Source organism: Paroedura picta, chromosome 2, assembly GCF_049243985.1.
Source record: "Paroedura picta isolate Pp20150507F chromosome 2, Ppicta_v3.0, whole genome shotgun sequence".
NCBI lineage: Eukaryota > Metazoa > Chordata > Lepidosauria > Squamata > Gekkonidae > Paroedura > Paroedura picta.
The window spans coordinates 162,093,755-162,119,760 of record NC_135370.1 but is presented as its reverse complement, the minus strand read 5'-3'; the positions used below and the strand labels follow the sequence as shown (position 1 = coordinate 162,119,760).

The 26,006-nt window shown below is 44.2% G+C and overlaps 1 protein-coding gene, 1 long non-coding RNA gene and 1 other non-coding gene across 3 annotated transcripts; 2 read left to right on the top strand and 1 right to left on the bottom strand.

The window, feature by feature from the left end:
- Positions 1-265: 265 nt before the first annotated feature.
- On the bottom strand, positions 266-9,318 carry GLRX5 (glutaredoxin 5). The gene is made up of 2 exons (XM_077323604.1): positions 8,892-9,318; positions 266-1,655 (listed from the first exon to the last, which is right to left on the bottom strand). The coding sequence occupies exons 1-2, from the start codon at positions 9,301-9,303 to the stop codon at positions 1,477-1,479; spliced, it is 591 nt and encodes a 196-aa protein (XP_077179719.1). The 5' UTR covers positions 9,304-9,318; the 3' UTR covers positions 266-1,476.
- A 149-nt stretch (positions 9,319-9,467) lies between these two features.
- Positions 9,468-25,545, top strand: LOC143830717 (uncharacterized). Its single transcript, XR_013228578.1, has 3 exons — positions 9,468-9,774; positions 11,462-11,784; positions 14,805-25,545. It is a non-coding gene; the product is annotated as an uncharacterized LOC143830717 (long non-coding RNA).
- Positions 14,268-14,541, top strand: LOC143831043 (small Cajal body-specific RNA 13). Its single transcript, XR_013228679.1, has one exon.
- Positions 25,546-26,006: the final 461 nt, after the last annotated feature.

Below are 26,006 nucleotides of genomic sequence, written 5' to 3'. Positions count from 1 at the left end.
ATGAAAACTTTAGGAAGGACATTTCTATATGGGCCACTACACTATTTCTTTTGCACCCCCTTAAAATCACCCAGAACTCATAGCCCTCCTGCTAGTCTTCTTTAGTGGGAGCTCAAAAGAAAGAAGAATGCCACCGTTCCTCCATGGAGTTTCCAGGTGGAAGGACCTGAGATTTTCAGACATCACCATATCTTATTGTCAACGCCTTTCATTATACCGAGACTAAATAGCATTTCAAGTCATTAAAGACACAGGATCCTTGAGATTCTTCATAAATGCCCTTTATCTTGAAAGGAAAATAGCTATAATCACAGAGTAAACATAGGTTTGCAGCTACAATTTGCTTATATCTAATAGTGTACACTGTCCCAATATTAAAACAGTATGAACAACTTAGTTTTGTTGGGCTATGACCAAAACTGCACAGCACAGTGAATATATCTGAACATAAAATATTTTTCATCTTAAAATTAGAAACATAAAGGAACCAGCTAGGTGTGCATTTTCAAAGGCGCTCCCAGCAATTATCCTGCCTCCATTTTACTTCTCACATGAAAGACTTTTTGTTTCTATATATGCAGACATTATCTGATGAAATAGGAAACACTGCTGATCTTGAAAACACTCATCCATGTGTAGCTTTGAGACAAATATTTCTGAAGGTTAAACACCCCGGAACAAGAGCAGGATCCCAAGTGGCCTGTGCACATATTTTAAAATGAGCCACCACGGCGAGAAACTGCCTTTGTGCTTCTAAAACCCATCCCCACGTGTCCTCTTTGGAGCCACCAGATTGCAAGTTTTAGAAGTTCACATGGTGACGGTTAATGTGTATTAATTGAGGCGGTCACATTTCTGTCAGAGGTAGAAATAAATGACGTTCTAATTTTTAATCCAAGTGTTCTCCAAAACGCAATGACAAATTTAGAAGAAGAAAAAAAAGTTGTCGTGTTTGTTTTCAATATGCGAAATCAGCCTTATGTATTTATTCCACTCTCCATGTGCATTAAATAGAATTACGTTCCATAAATATAAATGGAGCGGGACCTTAAGCGCTCAATAGGAACTAAAGCCATTATTATTGACTTCATATCTGATTGAGATCTAGTAGAAATCCAAATACTGTCTGCCTGGATTGTACATAAAACACAATTTGCAAAACGCAAAGATGATCCGGGACTGGGGTGGGGAGTAGTTTCTGTGGTTGATTCCTGACTCAAGTCAAATGCACAGAGAAGTACAAAACAGAAGTCGGCTACTTATACCGCTTGACTCAAGACATCTGAGTTACAGTGCAGTGGTTATACTTAAATTTTTTCATGGCAGAACATCTTCACAATCAACTGATAAAGACATAGTGTATGGTGATAAACCTCATTATCAGTTCAAAAAGTCGCCTTTTTGAGCTACATTATGTAAGGCTTTTCTGGTAACAAGTTATCAAAAGTTGTCTTTGTTAAAGTCACTCCGGCAAGCTTATTTTTTGCCTTGGTCTTTCTCTGAATCCAATAGTGCAGAGCGTATCCCCAGTTTCTTCAGCTCTTCCACTAGATCTCCGCTCTGATGCATCTGGAGAAGTATGTCGCAGCCTCCCACAAATTCGCCATTGAGAAAGACTTGAGGGATAGTAGGCCAGTTGGAATAGTTTTTGATTCCTGGATCAGAAAACAAAGGCAGGTTAAGCCAAATGTTGCCAAACACGTTACACAACATATGCTAATGTGTCAAAAAACTTCAGGCGGGCAGTGGGAAACGAGTTGACCTGTACAAGATAAATAGATGATTCAGTTTTGTACGGCACCTTCCTTCCATCACTGCCAAAAGGCTGCAATCCAAAGAAGGCTTTCCCAGGAGCAAACCCCCTTAAATAAAATTGCGATTACTTCTGAGCATGCCAGCTTAGGCTTTCTTCCAGACTTTTTCACTTCTGTAAAGCAAAACAATTATATTGACCTTTATATGAACAGTACTGTATATGAGCAAGAGATTAAGGCTTGTTGTATGGTGGTTAGAGCACTGATAACCCTGACCTGGATGGCTCACGCAAACCCAATCTTGTCAGATCTCCGAAGCTAAGCAGGGTCAACCCGGGCTAGTATTTGGATGGGAGACCTTGTGTTGCAGAGGCAGGCAATGGCAAAATACCATGGAATGCCTCTTACCTGGCTGCCAGGCAATATTAATATATCCTGGCTTTACTATAGGTAACTTGCAAGCCTTCCTGGGATACAGACTTCATGACAGGAATGGGTTGCCTTGTTGATGATGATGACTGTGAATCTGCCCAAAGCTAATCTTTGAGGGCATCTGAAATCATGTTCTCTTTCTCAGACTTGCTACGGTACTATTTTATAGGAGCTGGCAGGAGTGAGATTCCAGGATTGGAGCCAAGTATGTAAGGGTCTCTTGCGAGCCTCTTGTGGCGCAGAGTGGTAAGACAGCCGTTTGAAAGCTTTGCCCATGAGGCTGGGAGTTCAGTCCCAGCAGCCGGCTCAAGGTTGACTCAGCCTTCCATCCTTCCGAGGTCGGTAAAATGAGTACCCAGCTTGCTGGGGGGTAAACGGTAAAGACTGGGGAAGGCACTGGCAAACCACCCCATATTGAGTCTACCATGAAAATGCTAGAGGGCGTCACCCCAAGGGTCAGACATGACTCGGTGCTTGCACAGGGGATACCTTTACCTTTATGTAAGGGTCTAATTAGAAGAGATAAGATTTCATGGAATTTAACAAAAAACAACATAAGGAAGTATATTATTTCAACTGCGTTGCTGTTCATTTATTCTTAAACAGGTGGCAACAAAGGATATGGACTCAAATTCCATCTCTCTTCCTTTGCCAAAACAGTTTAAAAGCACAGAACGAACAGTTTTTAGCAAAATTTTATATTTCTCGACCTTCAAACTCAAAGATATTATGTTACTATGTTTTAATGCATTTCCTAGGCTTATTTGGCGAATGAGATTCCTCCCAAATTCTTTATCTTCTCGTAACAGACCTTGGAGATTAGGGAGCGGGTACAGCAGTAAAGTTTCTGACGCATGTTGCAGCCTCACATCTAAGTTACAAGGACATAATTCTGAAGGTTTGGCACAGCTGACTCAAGGTTAAGTGGTATTGCTTTGGTATTGACAAGCTCCTGAAAGGGCTAATGTGAATGCCATTGAATCTTTCTACCGTGGCTGAAGGCAGGGATTTTCAGTGCATGAAATGGAAGTTCTGCCATGGGTCCCAGAAGTGTCTTTATGAGATGAGACTGTGAAAAATGAAGAACATGTTTGAGTCTACTAGCTTTCTTCCTTGCAAAATTCTCCAAATGAGAATTATTAATGGTGTATCCATAACACATAGTTAAACAGGACTAGCTATTCTCTTCTACCCATTGCATGTAAAAAGTACCACTGAAATTGTAGTCTGAAAGTAAGCATGTATCTCTGTATGCTTTATTTTTTATTTATTTATAATTATATTCATATACCGCTGCTCACGAATGTCTCACAGCGGTTTACAAAAATGAATACAATGCAATAAAATCCCCAACAATACCCTTAAAAACAATATAAAAGATCACACTAAACAAGATGGCGAACCATAAAATATAAACTTTCCCCCTTCAGTTCAGCATGTAGGTCTGGAAATTGGGAGCGAGGATTTACGACAAAATTTGACAATTTTCCCTCCCGGCCTTGAGTGTTTTGTATTTTAACAGCCATATATTCTTGTTATTGCTAGAAATGTCTGGAAATTCTGAAGCCATTACAAAATTTAGGCAAAGAAAAAGATATCAGTGTTTTGAAAATGGGAGACGAGATATTCTCTTTCACCCAAGGCCATTAATATGCTATAAATCTTTGCTGCCTTTCAGTTTGTTTTCAGACAGAAATAGCTGCTTTTAACCCCTCCCCGCCTCAAAAAAAAAGCCGTAATAAGTATGGGACCAGGTATTTGAAGGACTGCTACTCCCACTTGAAGCCACATTCAGATAATCTTCAGGAGATTTGCTATGGATAAACTCCTCAAACGGGAAACAAGTTTCTACCAGAGAAAGGAGTTTCCCTGTTGTGGTCCAAACTGCATATTGCTACAGGCATTTATCTCAATTATGAAGTAACTATACTCTCTAACAAGATAGTTAAACGATCTTATTCATCAAGGTTCAGGGCAATTTGATGGGCTTGTAATTATATGTATCTGTACTTTCTGTATTTTGTTTGGATGTGGATGGAAAATGGGATGTTTGAATTTAGAAGCTGGTTGAGGCATTTTTTTAAAATGCCTGGTACTTTTTTAAAGGGGAAGGAAGGATATAAATTGTTTAAATGAACAAACTAATACAGGAGTATGTGGACATCTAATTTTCAAGCATATTTACGTGTCATCAGTGAATGCCCAAATGCTGTGTGCCTTGCTCTAAGGCTATCTGCATCAATCACAATACCTTCTTGGTTACTGTGCTAATTCTGTATTTTAATGCAACACAACACAGAGACCTCTCGCTTACCATTATAACACATGGAAATTTAATGTCCTCTGTGATGTCACTCAAATCCCAAAGCAGGCTATTTGTACACAAACACACTATGTATGTACAGGTGCATGTAAAAGGAAGTGAAGACTAACTCTGGGTGGGCCGTGGGGGAAACTGCCAGCAAGTCACAGCTGATTTATGGGGGACCAAGTATGGTTTTCAAGGAAAGAAATGCTCAGAGGTAGTTAACCATTGCCTGCCTCCTCATCACAACTCCAGCCTTCCACCCAAATACTAGCCAGGGCTGACTCTGCTTAGCTTCTGAGATCTCACAAGATCAGGTTAGCCTAGCCCAGGGATAGTCAACCTATGGTCCTCCAGATGTCCATGGACTACAGTTTCCATGAGCCCCTGCCAGCATTTGCTGTCAGGGGCTCATGGGAATTGTAGTCCATGAACATCTGGAGGACCATAGGTTGACTACCCCTGGGCTAGCCTATCTAGGTCAGGGCTGGGAAAGCATATGCATATGTATAAAAGTGTAAATCCATTGCCTTGAGGTAAGCAAGATCACAATGTGAAAGTGTCAGAATGTTCTTAGCCAGTATGGATTTTTTAATCAGCTTTACAGAATACTAAGTCTCACACATGGACATGGATGTCATACTTGCAATTAGAGATGCCTGAAATGACCAAAAATGCTTGTAGAATTGAATATAATCCAAGCTTAGGACCAATAATATGAAAGGCAGTCGCTCCCACATAAATGCAAATAGGATTACAGCATTAACACAATGTGAAACTCTGCTCTTAAGGATCTCTAGGTAACATGGATTATTGCTCAATATCCGTTCCCAATATGTTCATGAGCAAGGCAGAAATTCTGAAAGCTGCTGCTGTTTCTTGAAAGCGGGACACGTGGTATGGTGGCCACGGAATGCAGTTGCTGCGATCTTCATGGCACCCTCACTTTAAACACCACCCTGTTCAACTCAGTAAACACTCATGTAAAAGATAGGTTATGATTTAGTTTGGTACTGCAAAAACCGCATTGGCATTAACCTATTAATAACTGTATATTTGTTGATCACCACTGCTGGACCTTACCGGCTCATGGCAGCTTACAATAAAATAATAAAACCCACCAAACAAAACAAAACAAAAACAAAACGAAGTAAAAATACAATCCCAAACCCCTGTTGATAAAAAACTAATCTAATCCTCTCCACCCCTCAGGATGCTAATATGGACTCAGGATGCTAAGCAGCATACCACCTCAGCTTATTTGACTGGTGGTTCAGATAGCATGAGTTGTTCCCTAAATCAAGCAGAGTCATCAGGAGCATTCCTACTATGTTATTTTTGAAGTCCTCTTTAAGTTTTTGTAAAGGTGCAGGAATAGGGGAAAGGTGCCAACTGCAAAAGGTTTGTTTGGATACAACCTAATCCCATTTAAATTTAATCAAAGGCAAGTTTCTAACACTTATTTTCAGGTAAATCCAAATAGGATTTTGGCCTCTATTACATCACAGAATTAGCTTCAACAGACTGCAGCATTTCTTTCCCCTACAAGATATGCTCTCCATATTAAAATTCTTCTGCTTATAATAAATAGGTAAACACAATAGTCCTGTTCTCTTTTACATTTAGTCAACCCAAATAAAAGGAATTATAGTGTTTTGGTTAAACCAGGGGTCCCCAATGAGGTGCCCAGAGGTGGTATAGCACTCACTGACCCCTTTCTGGGTGTCCCTCAAGTGTTTTATAAAAAGAGGGTAAGGCCAGATAGGGTTCTTCCCAACAGAGAGAAGCTGGCCAGTGGAGATATGATTGGCTGAACAGCTTTAAGTGCTGTCATTTTAGCCACAGTTGCTACCACAATATTTGTCTTATTCTCCCACTCCCTTCTGTTTCCCAGGGTATTTTTAAAAATTACCCCTCTTCACTGCACTTGAGACTTCCTCTATACATGCATATGTGTCTGTGGCTTCACCTCCTACAGCAGCCATTTTGTAGATGCGCCGACCCCCAGTCTCTGATTTTCAAAGCTGCCCACAGGCTCTAAAAGGTCAGGAACCCCTGGGTTAGACTATCAGACTAGATTCTGGAAGAACCAGTTTTGAATCCCCAGTCTGCAATGAAAGCTCACTGAATTATCTTAGGCTTTCTCACTCTGGCTAAATTACCTAACAGGGTTGTTGCCAGGATAAGCTGTAAGCTGCTTAGGGTGGGCATTCGGAAAGGAAACTGAGTATATATTTCCAAAATTTAAAACAAACTTGTAGAACTATAAGGACCTCCATGCTGTACTACAACAATGACTAATCCAGTCCAAAATCCTGCATCATGCAGTAGCTAGCCAGAGGCAGTAAGGTAAAGGTAAAGGTATCCCCTGTGCAAGCACTGAGTCATGTCTGACCCTTGGGGTGACGCCCTCTAGCGTTTTCATGGCAGACTCAATACAGGGTGGTTTGCCAGTGCCTTCCCCAGTCATTACCGTTTACCCCCCAGCAAGCTGGGTACTCATTTTACCGACCTCGGAAGGATGGAAGGCTGAGTCAACCTTGAGCCGGCTGCTGGGATTGAACTCCCAACCTCATGGGCAAAGCTTTCAGACGGCTGCCTTAACACTCTGCGCCACAAGAGGCTCTTAGAGGCAGTAAACAGGAGCCAAAAAGTTCCTTCTGTCATTGATTTCCCCCCTCACAGTATTCAAAGAAAAGTAATGCTTTTGAAAAACATGACAAACAGCCATTGATGGACCTGTCCTCCATGTATAAAGTAATCTTCTTTAAAGCCAAAGAATATGGTCATGGCTGTACCCTGTGACTGCTAATTCTACAATCTCACCATTCTGAGTGAAACATTCATTTGGTAACCCCAAATCTAATGCTCACAGCTCGTGGCCACATGACACTGCTTGATAGAGTGAACTAATTCATCTATTCTAGCCTTTCTCAACTATTTTCCATTCAAGAAACCCCTGAAACATTCTTCAGGCTTTGAGAAGCCCCAGAAGTGGCATGTTCAAGCAAAATATGGTTGGGAAGCATAGTTATATGCACACCCACCTGGCACCCCATCCCAGAGCATTAATATCAGGGCTTTCTCAGCCTCGCCCTGTTGTGGGGCGAAGAAAGGGAAGGTGAATGTAAGCCACTTTGAGACTCCTTTGAGTAGAGAAAAGCGGCATATAAGAACCAACTTTTCTTCTTTTGAACCCTTTCAGGACTATCACTGGGCATTTGGGGGGGGGGGGAATACGTTAACATGACCATATACGTTCATATCACCCAATAAATGTTTAACAAATATAAACATTTATCAAGCTCTATGGCCTGGAGGATCATTGTCCATGGGGTCGCGATGGGTCGGACATGACTTCGCACATAACAACAATAACAATGGCAGAATGGGGATCTGAATAAATTAAACAAAGTTTTGGTAAAGGTGCCAAAAATAAACAACACGAGACAATCACAAACCATGTTTAATATTAAGCACAAACTGATGAAGACACCAAACAATTTACAATGATGCCCAATATTACTAGAATATGGCCATTTCAAGTATCTACAATATATATAGAAATAAGGGTACAGTATATAATTTTCTGTATGTCTTGCTTCATAGCAGAAAATCGATTTTTCTAGGCCTAACACTAGCCTATGCTCAGCAATTGGAAGCTTAACAGGTCTTAAAAGTCATACCCACATATAACAAGTTACAAGTACAGAGTGGGGATCTTGGTGAGAGCCAGCATGGTGTTGTGGTTAAGAGCTTAGGCCTCTAATTTTCTGAGCCAGGTTTGATTCCCCGCTCATCCACATGCAGCTAGCTGGGTGACCTTGAGCTAGTCACAGGCATTTTAAGCTGTTTCTTTCAGAAGCCCCACCTATCTGACAGGCTATTTGTTGTGGGAAAGGGGGGAAAAGGGAAGGTGATAGTAGGCCACATTGAGGGTACTTTAGGTAGTGAAAACCAGGGTATAAAAACAACTCTTCTTCTTGAATGTTACAGCACATAACCAATGCGTCTAAAAATTATCTTCTCGACTGTTACGGGGCATACGTGACGTGTCTAGAAATTATCCCCTTAAATGTTATAGCGCGTACCTTTTGTGTCTTAAAATTATATTTAAATACTGTAAAATCAAATTAATGGGGGGGGGGGAATAGCGAAGTATGCCTTGATAAATTTATTTAACGTATCCCTATGTCAACTCTTCTTGTTCCTCTGAACCGGGCCCTCCGCGACCCTCGCAGGGCGCTCTCACCGCCCCGCTGCACGATCCCCTCGCCCCATGCCCAGGGGCCGCCCCAAAGGCGAGGCTGAGGCCTTGGCCTGGCGCCGGAGCCTCCCTCCCCCCGAGGCGGAGGCCAAGACAGGCCGGGCCGGGGCAGGGCAGGGCAGGCCGGGCTGACCTTGGCGCAGGTCGTGGTCCTGGAGGACGTCGTAGGCGCGGTAGTCGCTGACGCCGTGGAGGCGCAGGATCTGGACGACGGCGTTGCTGAAGCCGCACTGGGGCTGGGCCGGCGTGCCCTTCATGAAGACCACCACCGGGTGGGCGCGCACCAGCTTCTCCACCTCGGCCGCCGCCCCCTGCGACCCGGAGCTCGAGGACCCGCCGCCATCCCCGGCTTGGCTCAGCGGCCGCGCGGCGGAAAGCAACGGCCACGGCGCCGCCAACCGCCGCAGAGCCGCGGGCAGGCGGCAGAAAGCGCCGTTCATGGCCGCGCCGAAGAAACTTCTCTTCGCCCTCAGGGCCGCGGCGAAGGAGCCACCGACCGCCCCGCCCCCTTGCCGCGATTGCTGCACTGTCACGGGAGAGCGCATCCGTCGATCACCGTCGAGGGGCCCAGTCACGTTAGAGAAAGGGTGCGCGCGCGCCCCCCAAGGCCCGCCCCACCAGAGGACTTTTCAACATAGCGACAAAAAAACCCAAGAACTGCTGAGCTCGCATTGGGCCACACCGCCTATCGCCCTAGCCAATCGCAGCGCGCCTCCTCGGAGCGCCTTTGAAATCCCGACCTATGGAGGAGCGTCGCTTCTTTCTGGGCGACATTTTTAAAAAAAACAGCCGCTTGTTGTGATTGGAAAAGCATTTGATCAATCAATCTCACGGGAGCGGAGGAGGTCGTGGCCGCCTTGCCCAGAGAACCGCGAGACTTCTTTGGTGTCTATGGAGAGAACGAGCGGCCAGAGCGTCGAGTTGGGAGGTCTCTTTCCGTTTCCGGTGCGTTTGTCGTAAGGCTGGGTAGTGGTGGTCGAGCTCCCAGGGAGCGCGTGAAGAAGGAGTTGGGAGAGGTGAGTGGGAATTGCGTGAAAGGAGTCAAATAAATATCATTATTTGCTTGATTTTATTCTGTGCCTGATTCACGTGGGTAGCCATGTTGGTCTGAAGTAGCACAATAAAATCAGAGTCCAGGAGCACCTTTAAGACCAACAAAGGTTTATTCAAGGCGTGAGCTTTCGAGTGCAAGCACTCTGACGAAGATTTGATTATTCTGTGCCTGTAACTTTGACAGTTGTGTTGGTCTGAAATAGCACAACAGAAATTTAGTCCAGTAACACCTTTAAGACCAACAAAGAATTATTTAAGATGTGCGTGTTTGAATGCATGCACACTTCATTAGGCATCCAGATTATTCAGTATGATCATTCTTTCCTTTAAAAAGTACTCCGTCTTGGAGAAATAAAAATGTCAAGGTTAGTAATTAATGGCAGACATTTTCCCTGTTGTGAACGGAAATAATTAAAAGAAACTAGTTGTTTGGCCCATCTTGATTGTACTTGCGCAGCTGTCCCTATTGCTATTTTGCAGTACTTTGCTTCTTGGGTTAAATCTTGGGTTTTGGCTCCACAGCGGGACTCATGGTTTGCCAATAAGATAGTTGCAGGTCCGTTCCCTGGCATCTCTGCATAAAATATTTCAGGGACTGGCTGTTGGGCGAAGATGCCATTCTGCCCCCAGCACTCTTGGCCCTCAGTGTTGCCTATTGTACTTGGCAGCAGCAAAATCCATTGTGTGCCTAGAGCAGGGGTGGCCAAACTGGCTCTCCAGATGGCTGTCGATTACAGTTACCATGATCTCCTGCCAGTACCATGTTGGGATATACTAGGCTCTTTACATCTTTAATATCAATTGGGTTAAGTCAACTTTCTTTTTAAGATATTCAATAAACTTAGATCATGACAGGTGTGTTGGAATATGGTTCCTAAAAATCTGAATATGTTGGCTTGTTGGAATTAAATGTGCATTAATTTTATTAGCAAACCAAGGTCATCAGTATAAAGTATAGCAAGTACTGGTTGATTGTTCACACATAGTGCATGTGTGGATATATACTATAGACTTGGAACACTGTCATTTAGGTATAAGTTGAATAGATGTGGTGCAGGGACACATCTTTGATGAACTCCCCTTTCTATTGGTATAGGATTTAATATTTGTCTTTCACTGTTTATTCTAACATGCATTGAGTTCCCACAATTAAAGTTCATAATTAGTTTCAGGAGTCTTTTTGGATGCATGTAACATTTGCATGTTCCACAAACATTTATGAGGGAGTGAACCAAAGACAGCCACTAAATCAAATAAAGGCTGCATATAAGAAACTGGGCATGTCTTGTGTGTATTTGCTTATTGTCTAGAGAACAAAGTAAAGCAGATCTATACAAGCGTGGTGCTTTCTTTAAACCCACTTGCTCATCACCTACATTTTTTCTGGGTCCATCAAATACTGTAAGTTTTCAAAGTCTAAATCCGGTTCAAGATTATGTTTTTCATAGAGAGAGATTTTCAAAATGTGTTCCCCAAATTGTTGCTGATACAGGATAACAGATTTGTCTTTTCCCTTTAGCACCCTTAAATTGTTGATTTCTTTAACTCTTCCATGTTTATTGACTGTTAAATAATGTTGCAATGATGGCAAATCACTTGCTTTAATTTAACCTGAGACTTTCTTATTTTTATTTTGTTGTTTTTCTGAAGAATAACATAGGCAGATATTTGGAAAAGAAGAAAGAAATGAACAAAGGAAACAAGAAGCTCAGTCCTCTCTGGACAACAAAATTCCTTTTAATGGAGAAGAATTCCACGTGCATCTATTGTGGCATAGGTGCTGCAGAAGAATACAATTTAAGATGTTATGTCACAAGCACAAAAACACATTTGGCGATCTCAAAAAACTTCAAAGATAGCTGAAGGCAGAACATTTCTAATGTAGATTTGTCTTGAATCTAAACTGCAGAAAGTCTCAACAAGGTCTCAAGTGGCTTGGAACATTGCTATGGACGGCTGTTCTTTCTCTGAGAGTGAGTTCATTAAAGCGAGCTTATGGATGACCCATGCTGAAGTCTGTCCCAAAAAGAGTTTCTCTTCATAAGCCAGACCTACATGGTGCTGTTTTTAATTTGGGGGAGTAGATGAGCTGATGGGTTCTCTGGCTTTTCGCACAAGGATCAAAGATGTCGCTCTGGTTATTGTTTTTAGCAATCATTAACTTTCATGTCCCAACTAATGAGAAGAATAATCTTCCAATGGGAAGAACATTGAATGAACAAATACCATTTGTTTTCCTGGAGATCTGATTTAGAGACATCTGTTAGAGTGGGAGAGATCAAGTTAAATGATATTGACCTTGAAGCTTTCCAATAATCAAAGCAAACAGAAGGGAATGAGGCTGAATGCCTCTTTCCAGGAAGCATCTCTGCCTTAGTGATTTGGGTTTATGGGAGCTTCCTTAATTCTATATAAGTGGCCCAGGCTGAGCCCAAACGTCTCCTTTGCTGACTCTGTTACTAGGCATGTTCTGGTGGCTTTACTGTTTAGTGCATGGCCTGCATGTGTACTTTCTCTGTTACTTTTCACTTAGTTTCAGAGGGCAGCCATACTGGTCTGCAGTAGAAGAGCTAGATTTGAATCCAGTAGTACCTTGGAGACACAAGATTTGAAGGCGGGAGGGCAATAAGCTTTCATGAGTCAAAGGTCCTTTCATCTTGAAAGCTTATACTCAAGAGTACTACTGGAGTCAGTCTTATTCTTAACTTAGTGCAGGGGTTCCTGAGCTTTTTGAGTCTATGGGCAACTTTGGAATCTTGACGTAACGTGGTGGGCACAATCTCAGAATTGCCACAATATGGCTGCTGCAGGAGGCGGAGCCAGCCACAGCATGGTTGCAGCTAGTGAAAAAGTAAGGTCTTCCAAACTGCACAGCCAATCATCTCTCCACTGGCCAGTTTAAAGGTGTTGACGGACACTGCATTGTTCTCTCTGTGTTGCTGATTGCAGTGTGCACACATACTGAGTGTGCGTAGTTATTACTGGCAGGTGTCGCCCATTAATAGTGAATTTTGCTATTCTGTATATCACTGTGGCATGTCAGGCAAGTGACTTTCCCCCATTCTGTCCTGCTTTCTCAAGCGACCATCAAGGGAATCGTGTGTTCTCGGAATGAGAAAGAGGAGGGGAGTTGTGCCTGGCTTGGAGGCAAGAACCAAGCCTAAGGCATGAGCAGTTGCCTCTGGGTTGAGGGTGAATGTGGAGACTGCCTTGCTGGCAACCAGGAGGACAGGTCACCCCCCAAGAATAGGCCTGCGGCTTTTGAGGGGAAGCAGAAAATGATGAATGAGAGCCGCGTGATGGCAGGCAGGGGTGCTGATGCCCCTGGCGTAAACGATAATGGAGCAGGGCCAAAGAGGGCGGGACAGTGCATGCCACCAGGCAGCAGTAGGAGTCACTGTGTGCCAACATTGCAGGCTGTTAACCAGCCTTCCTCCCCTGGGGCCAGCATGATTGCAGCATAATGGAAAGAAAGCTCTGGAACTGTGGTTTTGAGGGATTTTTCCCTTGACCAAGAGGGGGCACTTCAGCCCAGCCATCAAGGATGGTCACTTAACTGAGGGATAAGTAGGCCAAAGGTGGGCATGCAACAGCACTGCCTCCTACTGGATTTGAGCACAAAGTGGAAGACCCTCTGAGACTGATGCAACAGCAACTCTCAGTCAGGAATAGTGAGATGTTGTGGCTCGGCCAGCACAGGTCCTAGTTGCCAAAAGGTGGCAGGCAAAGTGCCTAGGCAGTCATGGTCTTTTAGGAGCAGATCGTTGGTGCTGTGGACACAGATTGGGGTACTCTTTTTGGCTTGTGGGGTGAGACTCTGAAACTTAAGAATTTCTACCGCTAGTTTGCAACCAGGCTACAAAATTGTCTCTGTAAGAGCAACATGGACTTGAATACACTGATTTAGACAAAGAATGGTTTGTAAATTGAATGCTTCGGTGGAATGTAAGGAAAGGATGTGTTACTTTACTCTTTGTTACTCACCTCCACCATTTTGTGGCTGCTCCACCACACTTGTCAGAATTTCAAGGATCCCTGCAGGACTCAAAATGGTTGGGGGCCTCACGCTCTAGCAGGATAAATACTTGTTGTGGTTTGTTTCAAAAACAGCATCTTGTTGAACAACACATCTATAGTGCCGGTTTGATCAGAGTTCTACCCTTACAAGCTGATCAAATTCAGTGGGCTTAAGGCAGGGGTAGTCAAACTGCGGCCCTCCAGATGTCCATGGACTACAATTCCCAGAAGCCCCTGCCAGCATTCGCTGGCAGGGGCTTCTGGGAATTGTAGTCCATGGAAATCTGGAGGGCCCCCGTTTGACTATCCCTGCCTTAAGGGGATGACATTTTATTTTGCACAGTAATGATGTATCTCTCTCAAGAAGACCCTGTGTGTTGCAGCTCTGTACATAGGCTGCTGTGTATAGAACGCTCTAGTCTTTTAGTGCTTCCCAGGAAATCTGCAGCCCTGGAAGTGCCCTGAGTTGTGTTTGTACTCGGGGACAGTTGGGCTTGCAGAAAGAGCAATGGACGGAGAGAGCCGAGGCAGGCCTGTAGAAAGCATCAGCAGCTCCATGTGCAATATCTCTCCGACACTCCCTGAACTGTTGCCACGGAGGTAATGATCATCCCAGTGTCATTATCCATCCATCAACAGTCAGAACAACTCTGCAGTGCGATATTGTTTGGCAATCAGAGAGCTGTTGCCAGACACTGAAAGCTGCAACAGATCTGACCCTGGGCTGGATCCACTGATGAAAAAGGAAGGAGGAGGGCTCCCCTTTGCCTTCCAAAAGAGCTGTGCTGGGCCTCACGGGACCTGCACGAAGGTGAGATTGGTGCAGTGGGGGCTGGAGTGCAAAATGGGAATGGGCTGAAACGGAATGAAAAAGCTGGCAGGATCCAGCCCTGCGGTTTTCAAAACTTTTTAGCAAAACTATGTTCTGAATATCCCCACGCCAGTCATAACTGCCTGTCCTTGTTTTGTTTTTCAGGTGGAGGCACTTGGGAGACCTCCTCTTCCGGGTTCCAAAACCAAAGATGATGTGCCGACTTGCCAGGAATGGTCCTAAATTCGTGGTGCAAAATTTTGTTTTCTTCAAACGTTGCCTTTTGAAAAGACCGCAATGGAGCAAGTGGGGGAGCCAACAGAATTGTATCAGGGCTACATTTTCCATTCCTGCATATTCCAGGCAAAATCTTATAAAAACTAACAAGTCCCAGTTCTTGTATTCCTGTGAGTACATGAAACTTCCTTCTTCAGTTAGACCATGAAGGTCAGTATTGGCTACTGTGACTGGCAGCAGCTCTCCTGGGTTTCAGGCAGAGGACTTTGACTTCACCTGATATCTGATTCATTTTTTAACACGGGATGCTGGGCAGGCTGAGCAGATGCTCTCCTACTGCGCCATAGCTTATAGCCATGACTAATCCATTGTCTTCAGAGAGCCAGTTTGGTGTAGTGGTTAGGAGTGCAGACTTCTAATCTGGCAAGCCGGGTTTGATTCCACGCTCCCCCACATGCAGCCAGCTGGGTGACCTTGGGCTCGCCAATATTGAGATCTCTAACATCGAGATCATTGTTAGATCTATTGTATTGGTGCCACCCTCTTCTGAATATTATTCTCTCCACCAGGCTGAACTAGATCAGAATTGTGACCACCGCCGCTATATGTTATATGTAACTTTTGCTGATGTTAATTGGGGTTTTTATGGGGATTTTATTGTGTTTTAACTATTTATGTTGTAAACCGCCCTGAGACCTATTTGGAGAAGGGCGGTCTAAAAATTAAATAATAATAATAATAATAGCACTGATAAAACTGTTCTGACCAAGCAGTAATATCAGGGCTCTCTCAGCCTCACCCACCTCACAGGGTGTCTGTTGTGGGGAGAGGAAAGGGAAGGCGACTGTAAGCTGCTTTGCGACTCCTTTGGGTAGAGAAAAGTGTCATATGAGAACCAACTCTTCTTCAGTGTTGTGGCATTAAAATCATATGCAGCTATTTCCTAACTTGTTGCACATATTCTTGATCTGTAGCAGTGACTGTAAGAAGAAAGTCAGGGAGACATGTAAATAGGTTAGGCTGAGAAAAACTGGCCCAAGATAATCTAGCTAACCGCGGGGGGGGGGGGGGGGGTTGGGGTTCAGCATTTGATCCCAGATCTTCCTGGTTCTGATCTCACACTCTAGCTATTGTAGCACCTGCATCTGGAATGCGACAGGCCTGCACCGAGCCCCGTGCTGAAGCCTGCACCAGCCACAACCCCCCCCCCCCGTGCTCTCCCCAGACTGAGACTCGGAGGAGCCAATTGGGAGCCGCTTCACGAGTTTTTATCACGGACTCACCCCGCCCCTTTCTCCGCCCACAATGCCCTTACTGTTTTATTTCTACCGCTCCCACGGTAGAGCGGTTTACAGATTACTGTTAAATTATAGGCTTCATTTGCAAGCATCAGGAGGAACCTTTGTCCTAACACTCTGCTCTGAATGAACAAAAAAGATTTGAGTATCAAATCAAAGTAGATTTATCTGGACTAACCAGAAAATAATAGCCAGTCTTCATATATAAGGTGGTGGTGCCGATTTCCATCAATTCCTGGAAAGGGAAAGGTTCCTGTTGACATCAGAGGAGAGGATCCGCAGTAATGGGTTTAAACCAGGGGTAGTCAAACTGCGGCCCTCCAGATGTCCATAGACTACAATTCCCTGTTCGCTGGCAGGGGCTCATGGGAATTGTAGCCCATGGACATCTGGAGGGCCGCAGTTTGACTACCCCTGGTTTAAACTATGTGGGAAAGAATACTGGCTAGATATCAGGAAGAATGTTCACAGTCCCAAGTAGTTCAGCAGTGGAATAGGCTGCCTAAGGAGGTGGTGAGCTCCCCCTCACTGGCAGTCTTCAAGCAGCGGCTGGACAAATCCTTATCCAGCTGTTCCTCCATGAAGCAGCGGGTTTGTTCTGTGATTTCCTGAAGGTCGGAAGGCTCCTGCACACTGCATTATGGAAGAAACTCCCTGTGGACATAGCAGAACTTGTTTCTCAGTTGGGAGTTTGTGAGAGTGGGCTGTTAATCAAAGGGGACTGGGGACTTTGGTGTCAGGCAGGGGTTGCTGAGTGAGTGACTGGGTAAGTCGGGAAGAGGTAATTCTGAACTGCCTGCATTGTGCGGTGTGTGTGTGTGTGTGTAAACTGGATGATAAGTGTGTGTTATGAAAAACAACACATGGAATCCTTCATCCGACTTTAGGCATTTGTGGAAAATCTTGCACCACACTTTGCAAAGAAGCACAGTTGCTTGGCATTTAATGGTATCTTCTGAAATAGGTTCAGAGCATGTGGGTCACGGTTCCTGGGTGCATATTAAAATCGTAGAATCATAGAATTGGAAGGCAACCTCCAGGGTCATCTAATCCAACCCCCTGCAAAATGCAGGAGATTCACAACTACCTGCCTACCCACAGTGACCCCAATTCCAAGTCCAGATGATGCCTCCCCTGAAACCAGAATCCCTGGCCACTTTGCCCGTGTTGTTTCCCCTTTCAAAGGAAGCTCCTCTAGAACACAGCTACAATCATAACATTTGCATTTCCTGCATAAAACCAAGGTGCAGCACTAAGGCCGAAAAATCTTTTGTAGTTGCATTTTGTAAGAGACAGAGGTTGCTATTGTATAGGACACCCTCTTCTGCAGGGTGCTGTTTTCTTCATTTTGGGAGGGAGAATGAGGAAGTTCCTCTCTCTCACACACACACACACAAACCCTGGAGAAAGGAAGAATTCAGAAATAAGCCTGTAGCTGGCCACATGGATTTGAAAGTAAAGATGATCAGGCCAGAAGATTCGGCAACTGACGTGATGATAATTCACCAATTAGCATAGAACCTGATGAGTCCTGCTCTGTTGTCATGACCTGAATCTGCTGGCCTCATGCCTTTCAGCAGGGTCCTAGGCTTGTTTTCTAAAATGCCATCCTGAATGGCAACTGTGTAGGGTGGCAGCCTCTGCTGGAGCAGAGGGATGGGGTGGATGGAGAACCGCTTTCGACCCTTTGCAAATGTTATGCTGTTTTCAAACTGGTCTTAAGCTGTCAGAGGTCTGTTTTTGCAGTCTGTTTTCATGCTTGGATTGGTTTTTAACAGCTGGATTTTAATAACTTTTAATGGTTTGTTTTTATTATTTTTTGTTTCATAAACTGCCTTGAGTAGAATCCTGGAGAGGCAGAATAAAAAAATATCTAGATACGTGACCAAACAATGCCTAGGTGTTGCAAGTAGAGGCACTTATAATTAGCAACATGATTAAAGAGCAGGTACTCGAAATGCCTGAGATTAAATTTCTTGTGGCATTTGGTTTTATAGCTAACTCTTGTATCTGCTTGCACAATGCCTCCTTAATCTGGCGGTGAACAGGCACTGAACGCAAAGCTTTGCTTGAGCAATCTGCAGATGTAGCTTGGCTTTCAATCCAGTGTTGCGGTATTTGCTTGCTTGGATGCCAGTAGGATTGCACATGCGAATCCCTGCGGCTGTAATCCCATTTACCCATTTTGCTCCATCTTGCAGGTGTCATGTATATTTTATAGGCTACGCCAGGCTTTCTCAACAGGGGTTTCGTGATACCCTGGGGTTTCTTGATGGCCCCAAAAGTGCTCTGCCAATTGAATGGGACTCTATTAATTTAGATAGATAGATAGATAGATAGATAGATTTTAATATTTTTTTTAAAAATCAGGGATTATTTGTTTGTTTATTGGTTTATTACCCGCAACATCCAGTTTTCAGGCTGGCTTGTGGCAGGTTAGAAGAAGAGTTGGTTCTTATATGCTGCTTTCTCTACACAAAGGAGACTCAAAGTGGCTTACAATTGCCTTCCCTTTCCTGTCCCTACAACAGACACCCAGTGAGGGAGGTGAGGCTGAGAGAGCCCTGATATCACTGCTCGGTCAGAACAGCTTTATCAATGCTGTGGCAAGCCCAAGGCCACCAAGGCCAGCTGGTTGCATGTAGGGGAGCACAGAATCGAACCCGACTCACCAGATTAGAAGACTGCACACCTAACCACTACACCAAGCTGGCTTAATACTTAAACCCCAGCAATAGAGCACATAAAACAATCCCTCACCTTTAAAAATTATTTTTAAGTGATCATATATGCTTATGTTGAACCCCCCCCCCAACAGCTGTGAACCATGATAGCTAAATGAAACCTCCATATTCAGGGGCAGTATACCTCTGGGTATGATTTGCTGGGAGAGAACTGTTGCATTAAAGCCTCTGCATATAAGCTTCCTGAGAAGAAATAGGATTAAAACAATGACCAATTAAATCACTGAAGAAAATGAAATAACCACAATCATCAATACAGACGGCAACCGAACAGGAAAAATGCAGCTTGTTACTATTTGAGAAGGGATATGATTTTCTTAAAAAAAAAAAAAGAGGGTGCTTGATCAGATCCAACAGTTATTTCCTTACTGGGTAACTTGATTAAAATAAAGGGACCTTCTATTGGGCTTTTTTGAATTCAGTAATAAACTTGGGTCTTCTGGAGTGTGGCTGTCACATTTTTAAAGACAGGTGTGTTGGCCAGAACAGCTGCTAGTTGGAAGGTTTTGAATAGTGTTGCCAATGCCCGTATAATCTTGAAACCTTTTATTCAAGCCAAGAAAGTTGAAGTATTCTGGTCGCTTTGCAAATGTAAATCAACATGAACTCAAATATTAGAACTTTTGATAGTTTTAGTCTTACATTCTCAATACCGCTAGATTTGGGGGAGCCTATTTAACCTTTCCAAAACTGGCAACACAAAAGTTATGTAATTTTTCATTTATTAGACCCTGACTTTCATAAGAATAAAGTAATAAATAATAAAGTAAAGTTCATAAGAGTAAGGCAGGCACATAAGCCTAATAGTCTCAGATAGGCATGGTTCTTCTTTCTCTAAAGTTCCTTAAATAGAGCTAGCTACAAAGCTTTGTTTTCTCACTTGCTACTTAGGCTAATATGGCCCACAAAGAACACATATTTCTCTCATATGCTACAGCACCACACTGAATCCCTTCCCAAACACACTCTGGACAAGGTCTCTCTTCCAAGCCATCCATTCCACCCTAGGCTGCAGCTACCATTCAGTCATGACACACTTAAGTCACTTGTCCAGCACCCCCTCCCCTTCTCTGCATTTTAAATTAAATGAATGTGCACATATAAAACTCCACATCAAAACACAGGAATAAAACACATACAATGTACATAGCAAAACACCTGTGGGAACAGTGCTTGTATTCTGAGAGGGCATTGTTGGAAACTCATAGAAATATTCTAGTGATGTAGGTTTGACTTGCTGGGTGACCTTGGACCATTCACACGTTGTCAGCCAGACCTACCTCACAGGATTGTGGAAAGGAGGAATGGAGGAAAGGAGAATGATGTAAACTCCTCTGGGTACACGTTAGGGAGAAAGGTGGGGTATTTATTTTTTATTTTTCCATTTATACGCCACCCCTTCTAGCAACGCCACCTCAGGGTGGCTTACAACATATTATATATTCTATAAAGAATACATAAAACAGCAGTTAAAAACACAATAAACCAATCCTATCCACTGTGTGGCAACCCCAGAGCATCTCAGTTTACTGGGGGAAGGGGGTGTTAATTAACCATCCGAGTGTTCATTGGCCCCAGTCAAGTGCCTGGCAGGAAATCTCCATCTTACAGGCCCTGCGGAAGTGGCTCAGTTCCTTCAGAGTCCTTAGCTCTCCCAGGAGCTCATTCCACCCGGTTGGGACCTGGGCTGAAAATGCCCTGGCCCTGGTTGAGGCCAGCCCTACTTCTATTGGGCCAAGGGATCACCAATTTATTTGTACTGGATGGATGATCATAATGTCCTTTGGGGGAGCATAGTCAGTTAAGCGGTCCCTCAGATATGCTGGGCCCTGGCCGCGTATGGCCTTAAAGTGAATCTGGAATGCAACCAGAAGCCAGTGATGCTGCCTCAGAACAGGTCAAGTCTGGCTCTTCCACAGTATGTATGATCTATTGGTCCCAAATCATAGGGCAATAATAAGACTAATTAGCATGAACTGACAATATGCCTGGAGTCTGCAGAGATTTCTTAGCAATGTGGAGTGTCAGTGTGGAAAGGATTCTTGGGAGCAGAAAGTTCTGAAAATAAGTCCGTTGAGTGTATAATAGCCCTCATTTTTCACCCGGCTTGCTGCAGACCCAGTTAAGTGGGAGTTGATAATGGGGTCCCACATCTGCTGGGGCAGGAATTTGCACAGGTGGCTCTGGATTTTGCCATGTGAGCCAGCACTTTGGGAAATCTGGACAAAGCTATTTTTGTTGCAGCGGGGAACTCTGGCTTTCCTATGGTGCCCTGCTGCAGTAGAACAAATGTAAAAGGGATAAGATCCCTGTGCCCCTTTTCAAAAAAAAGGAGTGATTTATTTTCCCCGGATAGCATGGAATTGAAATTTGACCCAGCAGGTGCTGGGGGATCTACACCTGTTCCTCCTCATGGAAATTCCGCAGGCATTTGGTGATGGGTGCGAAGCAAAGCCCAGCTGCTGAAGCCAATCAAGTGGGCCAGGCGCCAAAGAACCAAAGGTTCTGCTTTAGACCAGGAACATCCTGCCAATGGGAAAGATGCTGTAGAGAGGCTTGGGGTTTTTTTTTTAAGTCAGCTGCCCCCCCCCCCCGAAATTATTTGGTGCTGCTTTTTATACCTTGGGTCAGATCGAGTCTCAGGCATTTGCTTGTATTGGAGGTGTGCTCCTAGACAAGGTACTAGAAGCAAACTATCATAGCAGTTTGTGCTAAGTGGAATTTGTTGTATCCTCACTTGAAGAAGAGTTCGTTCTTATATGCTGCTTTTCTCTACCCGAAGGAAGCTCAGAGTGGCTTACAGTTGCCTTCCCTTTCCTCTCCCCACAGCAGACACCCTGTGAGGTGGGTGAGGCCGAGAGAGCCCTGATATCACTGCTCGGTCAGAACAACTTTATCAGTGCCGTGGCGAGCCCAAGGTCACCCAGCTGGCTGCATGTGGGGGAGTGCAGAATCGAACCTGGCTTGCCAGATTAGAAGCCCACATTCCTAACCACTACACCAAGCTGGCTCTCACTTGTGTTTCCAGTTGCACAAGATCTTCTGCAAACAGCTACTGGGCACTGTAATATTTACTAGCCCTCATCAGGGCCACCAAGGTGGCTATCATTAAAAGCATGCACCATAAGTTGCATCGTAAAAGCCATTCAAGCCAAACAAAAACACATCATTAAAACAATTCAAAGCCAAGCTAAAACATGCATAGAAAATTATCAAAACCATTGCAATGTTGGTCAGGAAGGAGATGGAATGCCAGCTCAAACAAACAACAACTCTTCACTTGCTGGGAGACGATGGCAGCAGAAGGGGACAGATGAATCTCCTTGGGAAGAGAGTTCTGGAGGTCTGGTACCATAGCCAAGAAGCCCCTTCTCAGGTTGCCACCCATCTAAGCTCAGAAGTGCGGCCTCCAGAAATGATCATAGTGAATAGGTGCGTTCACAAGGAGGTCAGCACTCCTTCAGGTCTGTTGGTCCCAAATCATATAGAGCTTTAAAGGTGAGCACTGGCACCTGAATTGAGCCTGGAAACAAATAGTGACCCATTAAAGGTGTTCTTGATTGTAGTAATACCCATTCCAGTCATGCATTTCACACCCATTGAAGTTTCCACATGCTCTTCAAGGATGGCCCCATTTAGAGCACATTGTGGTAGTCCAACCTACTGAGAAGTATTAGGTGTTGTTGATGTTTGTGTACAAACAACTGTGCTAAGTCCTTTTATATTTCTCTTTGTACATGGCTGGATCCGAGCGCTTGTCTTCTTTTTGTAGCGTGACTCACACATATCATCTGTTCTGACCTAAAACAATACACTCCTTCCCTGCTTGGAGACAATCTTGATTCCTCTTTTCCTAACAAACCATCATGGGTTGGTAGTTGTCTGTTAGGAAAGCCGTAACTGCACATTTATGGTTTGCATTGCAATTATGCTTCCTGGGCACACCTCAGTGTGTGGGTCAGCAGGAAATGGTGAGGGAGAGAATGGCAACATTTAACAAGGGGAAAGGAGGGAGGGTATAACTACAGGTGGCATCAGTGCCGATTATAGCTGGCATCCATAAATGCCCTGATCTCCTGGGCATTAAATGCTTTCATAATCATGATCCTTGCTAGCTTTGGGTGCTGTAGGTGTGGTGCACTTTTCCTTACCTCCACCTTGTGCTGTAGGTGCATCAATAGGTAAAAAAAAATTACCTTATACCTGAATGTTGTATTCTTTTGTAGGTCAGTGCTATGCTTATCTTGTTGACTTCATGGGTGCTTTTTATGGTGTTTGGTCTGTTAAACTTGGGGCAGTATTTCTGAGACTTCCTTTTAAAATAAGTTATATGAACGTCCTCTATGACCTCCAGCACCAAGCAAGAAGTTAATACACGCTTTGAGCTGGTAACCTATTTTTTTGCACTTCATTTTGAGTCCTAATTTTCAAGTACGGGTTATTCTTCAAATGTTGGGTAGATTTGTGCTAATTGTTAGAGATGATTTCCGATCCCAGCAGAAACCATGCCCACGCGCAAACATGCCTACATTAACAAAGGTTCCAAGAGAGAATCTTGTGTTAAAATAATAAAAACAGAATCATAGGAACTGCTGACTTTTATTTTAAGCTGCTGCTCTTGTTCTAACAAAAATTTACTTTGTACCAAAGCAACAATTTTGTTTGCTGCCAGCCATTGTTTAGCTGTTCCCATCCATTCTCTCGGGCACAATTATCACAGGAAATGTATCCATCTGGTGTGCCTGACCCAAAGAAACTGCCAGCATTTTTGCTGGTCTGGGCAACCATTGCGAAAGAGGTGTCAAATTTGCACTGGGTATGAATTTGGACTTGTTTGGTCCTGAAGTGCAACCAGAAAACATAGCGAGGAATCTGACATCCATTCAGTACAATGGATCCCAAGCTGCAAGGAGATACTTAAACAGTGTGTGAGCATAAAAAGACACTATATACCCACTGCAAGGGTCTTTTATCTTCTTCTGGAGGTTGGCTTAATGGAAAATCACACAAGTAAAGCCCTCTTGGAGATGTTGACTTTGGCAGCTGATCAAGGTGACACACTGGTGTGGTGATGGGAGAAAGTGTGGTCAAGTCAAGTCAATGCTGACTCATAGATACCCCTCCCTGGTCCGGTTTTCAAGGGAAAAGGCCAACAAAGATGGCTTGCCATTGCCTGCCGCTGCATAGCAACCCTGAGTCTGGACTTCCTTGGTGGACTTCAATCTAAATGCTAACAAGGAACAACCCTGCTTGGCTTTGAAGATCTGACAAGATCGGAATCATCTGAGATGGCACACTGTTGTCGTCAGCCATTCAGTCGTGTCCTACCTGTGGTGATCTTATGGCTCAGCTGCCGCTATGATCCTTGATCTCACACTGTCTCCCTCAGCCATGCAGTGTTCGGGCTGGTGTTCATTCTGATCTTGTCCAACCACTGTGCCCTTTGTCAGTCTGGTTTCCTGTTTCCACTCAGCAATCCTAGCATAATTGCTTTCTCCACTGAGTTGGATTGCATCATGTGGCCAAAGTAAGTGAGCTGGAGTTTCATGATTTTGCCTACCAGGAAAGATCAGACTTTATGTGCTGTAGTATTTCCTTGTTTGTGACTTCTGCTGACCATGGAATCCTCAGAAGCCTTCTCCAACACCAGAGTCCAAAGGAATCGGTTTTTCTCTTGTCCGATTTTTTTATTGTCCAACTTTCACAGCCATAAGTAGTTATTGGAAATATGATGGATCTAACTAACCTGCATTTGGTAGTCAGGCTTATGTCCTTGCTTTTCCATGTTTGGTTCAAGCTTGTCATTGCTGAGTGATCCAGAGGAATCCAACATTTTATTTCCATACTGCAATTGCCATTCACATCCATTTGTGATCCAAGAAAAATGAATTCTTGAACACATTTGATGGCACACTACTTGGCCATAAAACTGGATTGTTAAGTCTTTGTTATATCTCCATATAACACAGTAAGCCAAGAAGCATAAGTGCTGATTAGTTAATAAGACATCACCAGTTAGGAGACACTTTAAGGCAGGGGTAGTCAAACTGTGGAGCTCATGGGAATTGTAGTCCATGGACATCTGGAGGGCCACAGTTTGACTACCCCTGCTTTAAGGTTTGTTCATATACTTAAAGCCCAGTGACCATCTCATAAGATAATCGAGGAATCCACAAATAAACAATGGGTTGGGCCACCCCCCGTCACCCGTCTATATTGTCTCCTACCTGAATGATTAACAGCTGACCAGATTTGGAACGTTATCGGGGCTAGATTGGACATTTTAACAATTATATTTTGAAACGGTATAAGTGTATATGGTAATCAATGTGTTTATCTGTTGTACACCACCGCAAGACTGTCCTCCAAGAGGGGTGGTATAAAAATCTAATTATAAATAAATGAATTTATTTTATTTATTTATTCTGAAACTTCTCTACCGAAAATGGATGGTTCGGGGAGGCGTGCAGCATGGCATAAATAAGCCAGGCAATATAAAAGCCAGAAACATACAATTGCAGGGAAAGTCAGTAGGATTTAAAATACAGTTAAATTAGCATAAAATTATACATTAGAACCCTAGCCCCATATGGGGAAGGACAGGGGAAGGGGGAACAGGAATGGGGGGAGGCCCTGAGGCTACACCAGGGGTAGTCTAACTGCGGCCCTCCAGATGTCCATGGACTACAATTCCCAGGAGCCCCTGCCAGCGAAAGCTGGCAGGGACTCCTGGGAATTGTAGTCCATGGACATCTGGAGGGCCGCAGTTTTACCCCTGGGCTACACCATATCATCCAGCAGATCCCCTGGTGGTTGCCTGTGGAGGGAACGTTTTGCAGGGCCTGCAAAACAGAGCTCTTCCGCCAGGTCTATGGTTGAGGCTAGGATTGGAGAGGTAGATCGACGCCCCCCCCCCCTTGGGTATGAGCAGTGTATCGATTTCTGACCCCCTTCCTCACCCCTCTGGTTAGTGGGGGTTGGCTGGGGATTTTTCCGCTGTGTTGGGGTTTTTATGTCTTTTAGTGGGGGTTTTAATGGAGGTTTATGAGACTTGCAACCCGCCATGAGCCAGCCTCAGAAGTGGCGGG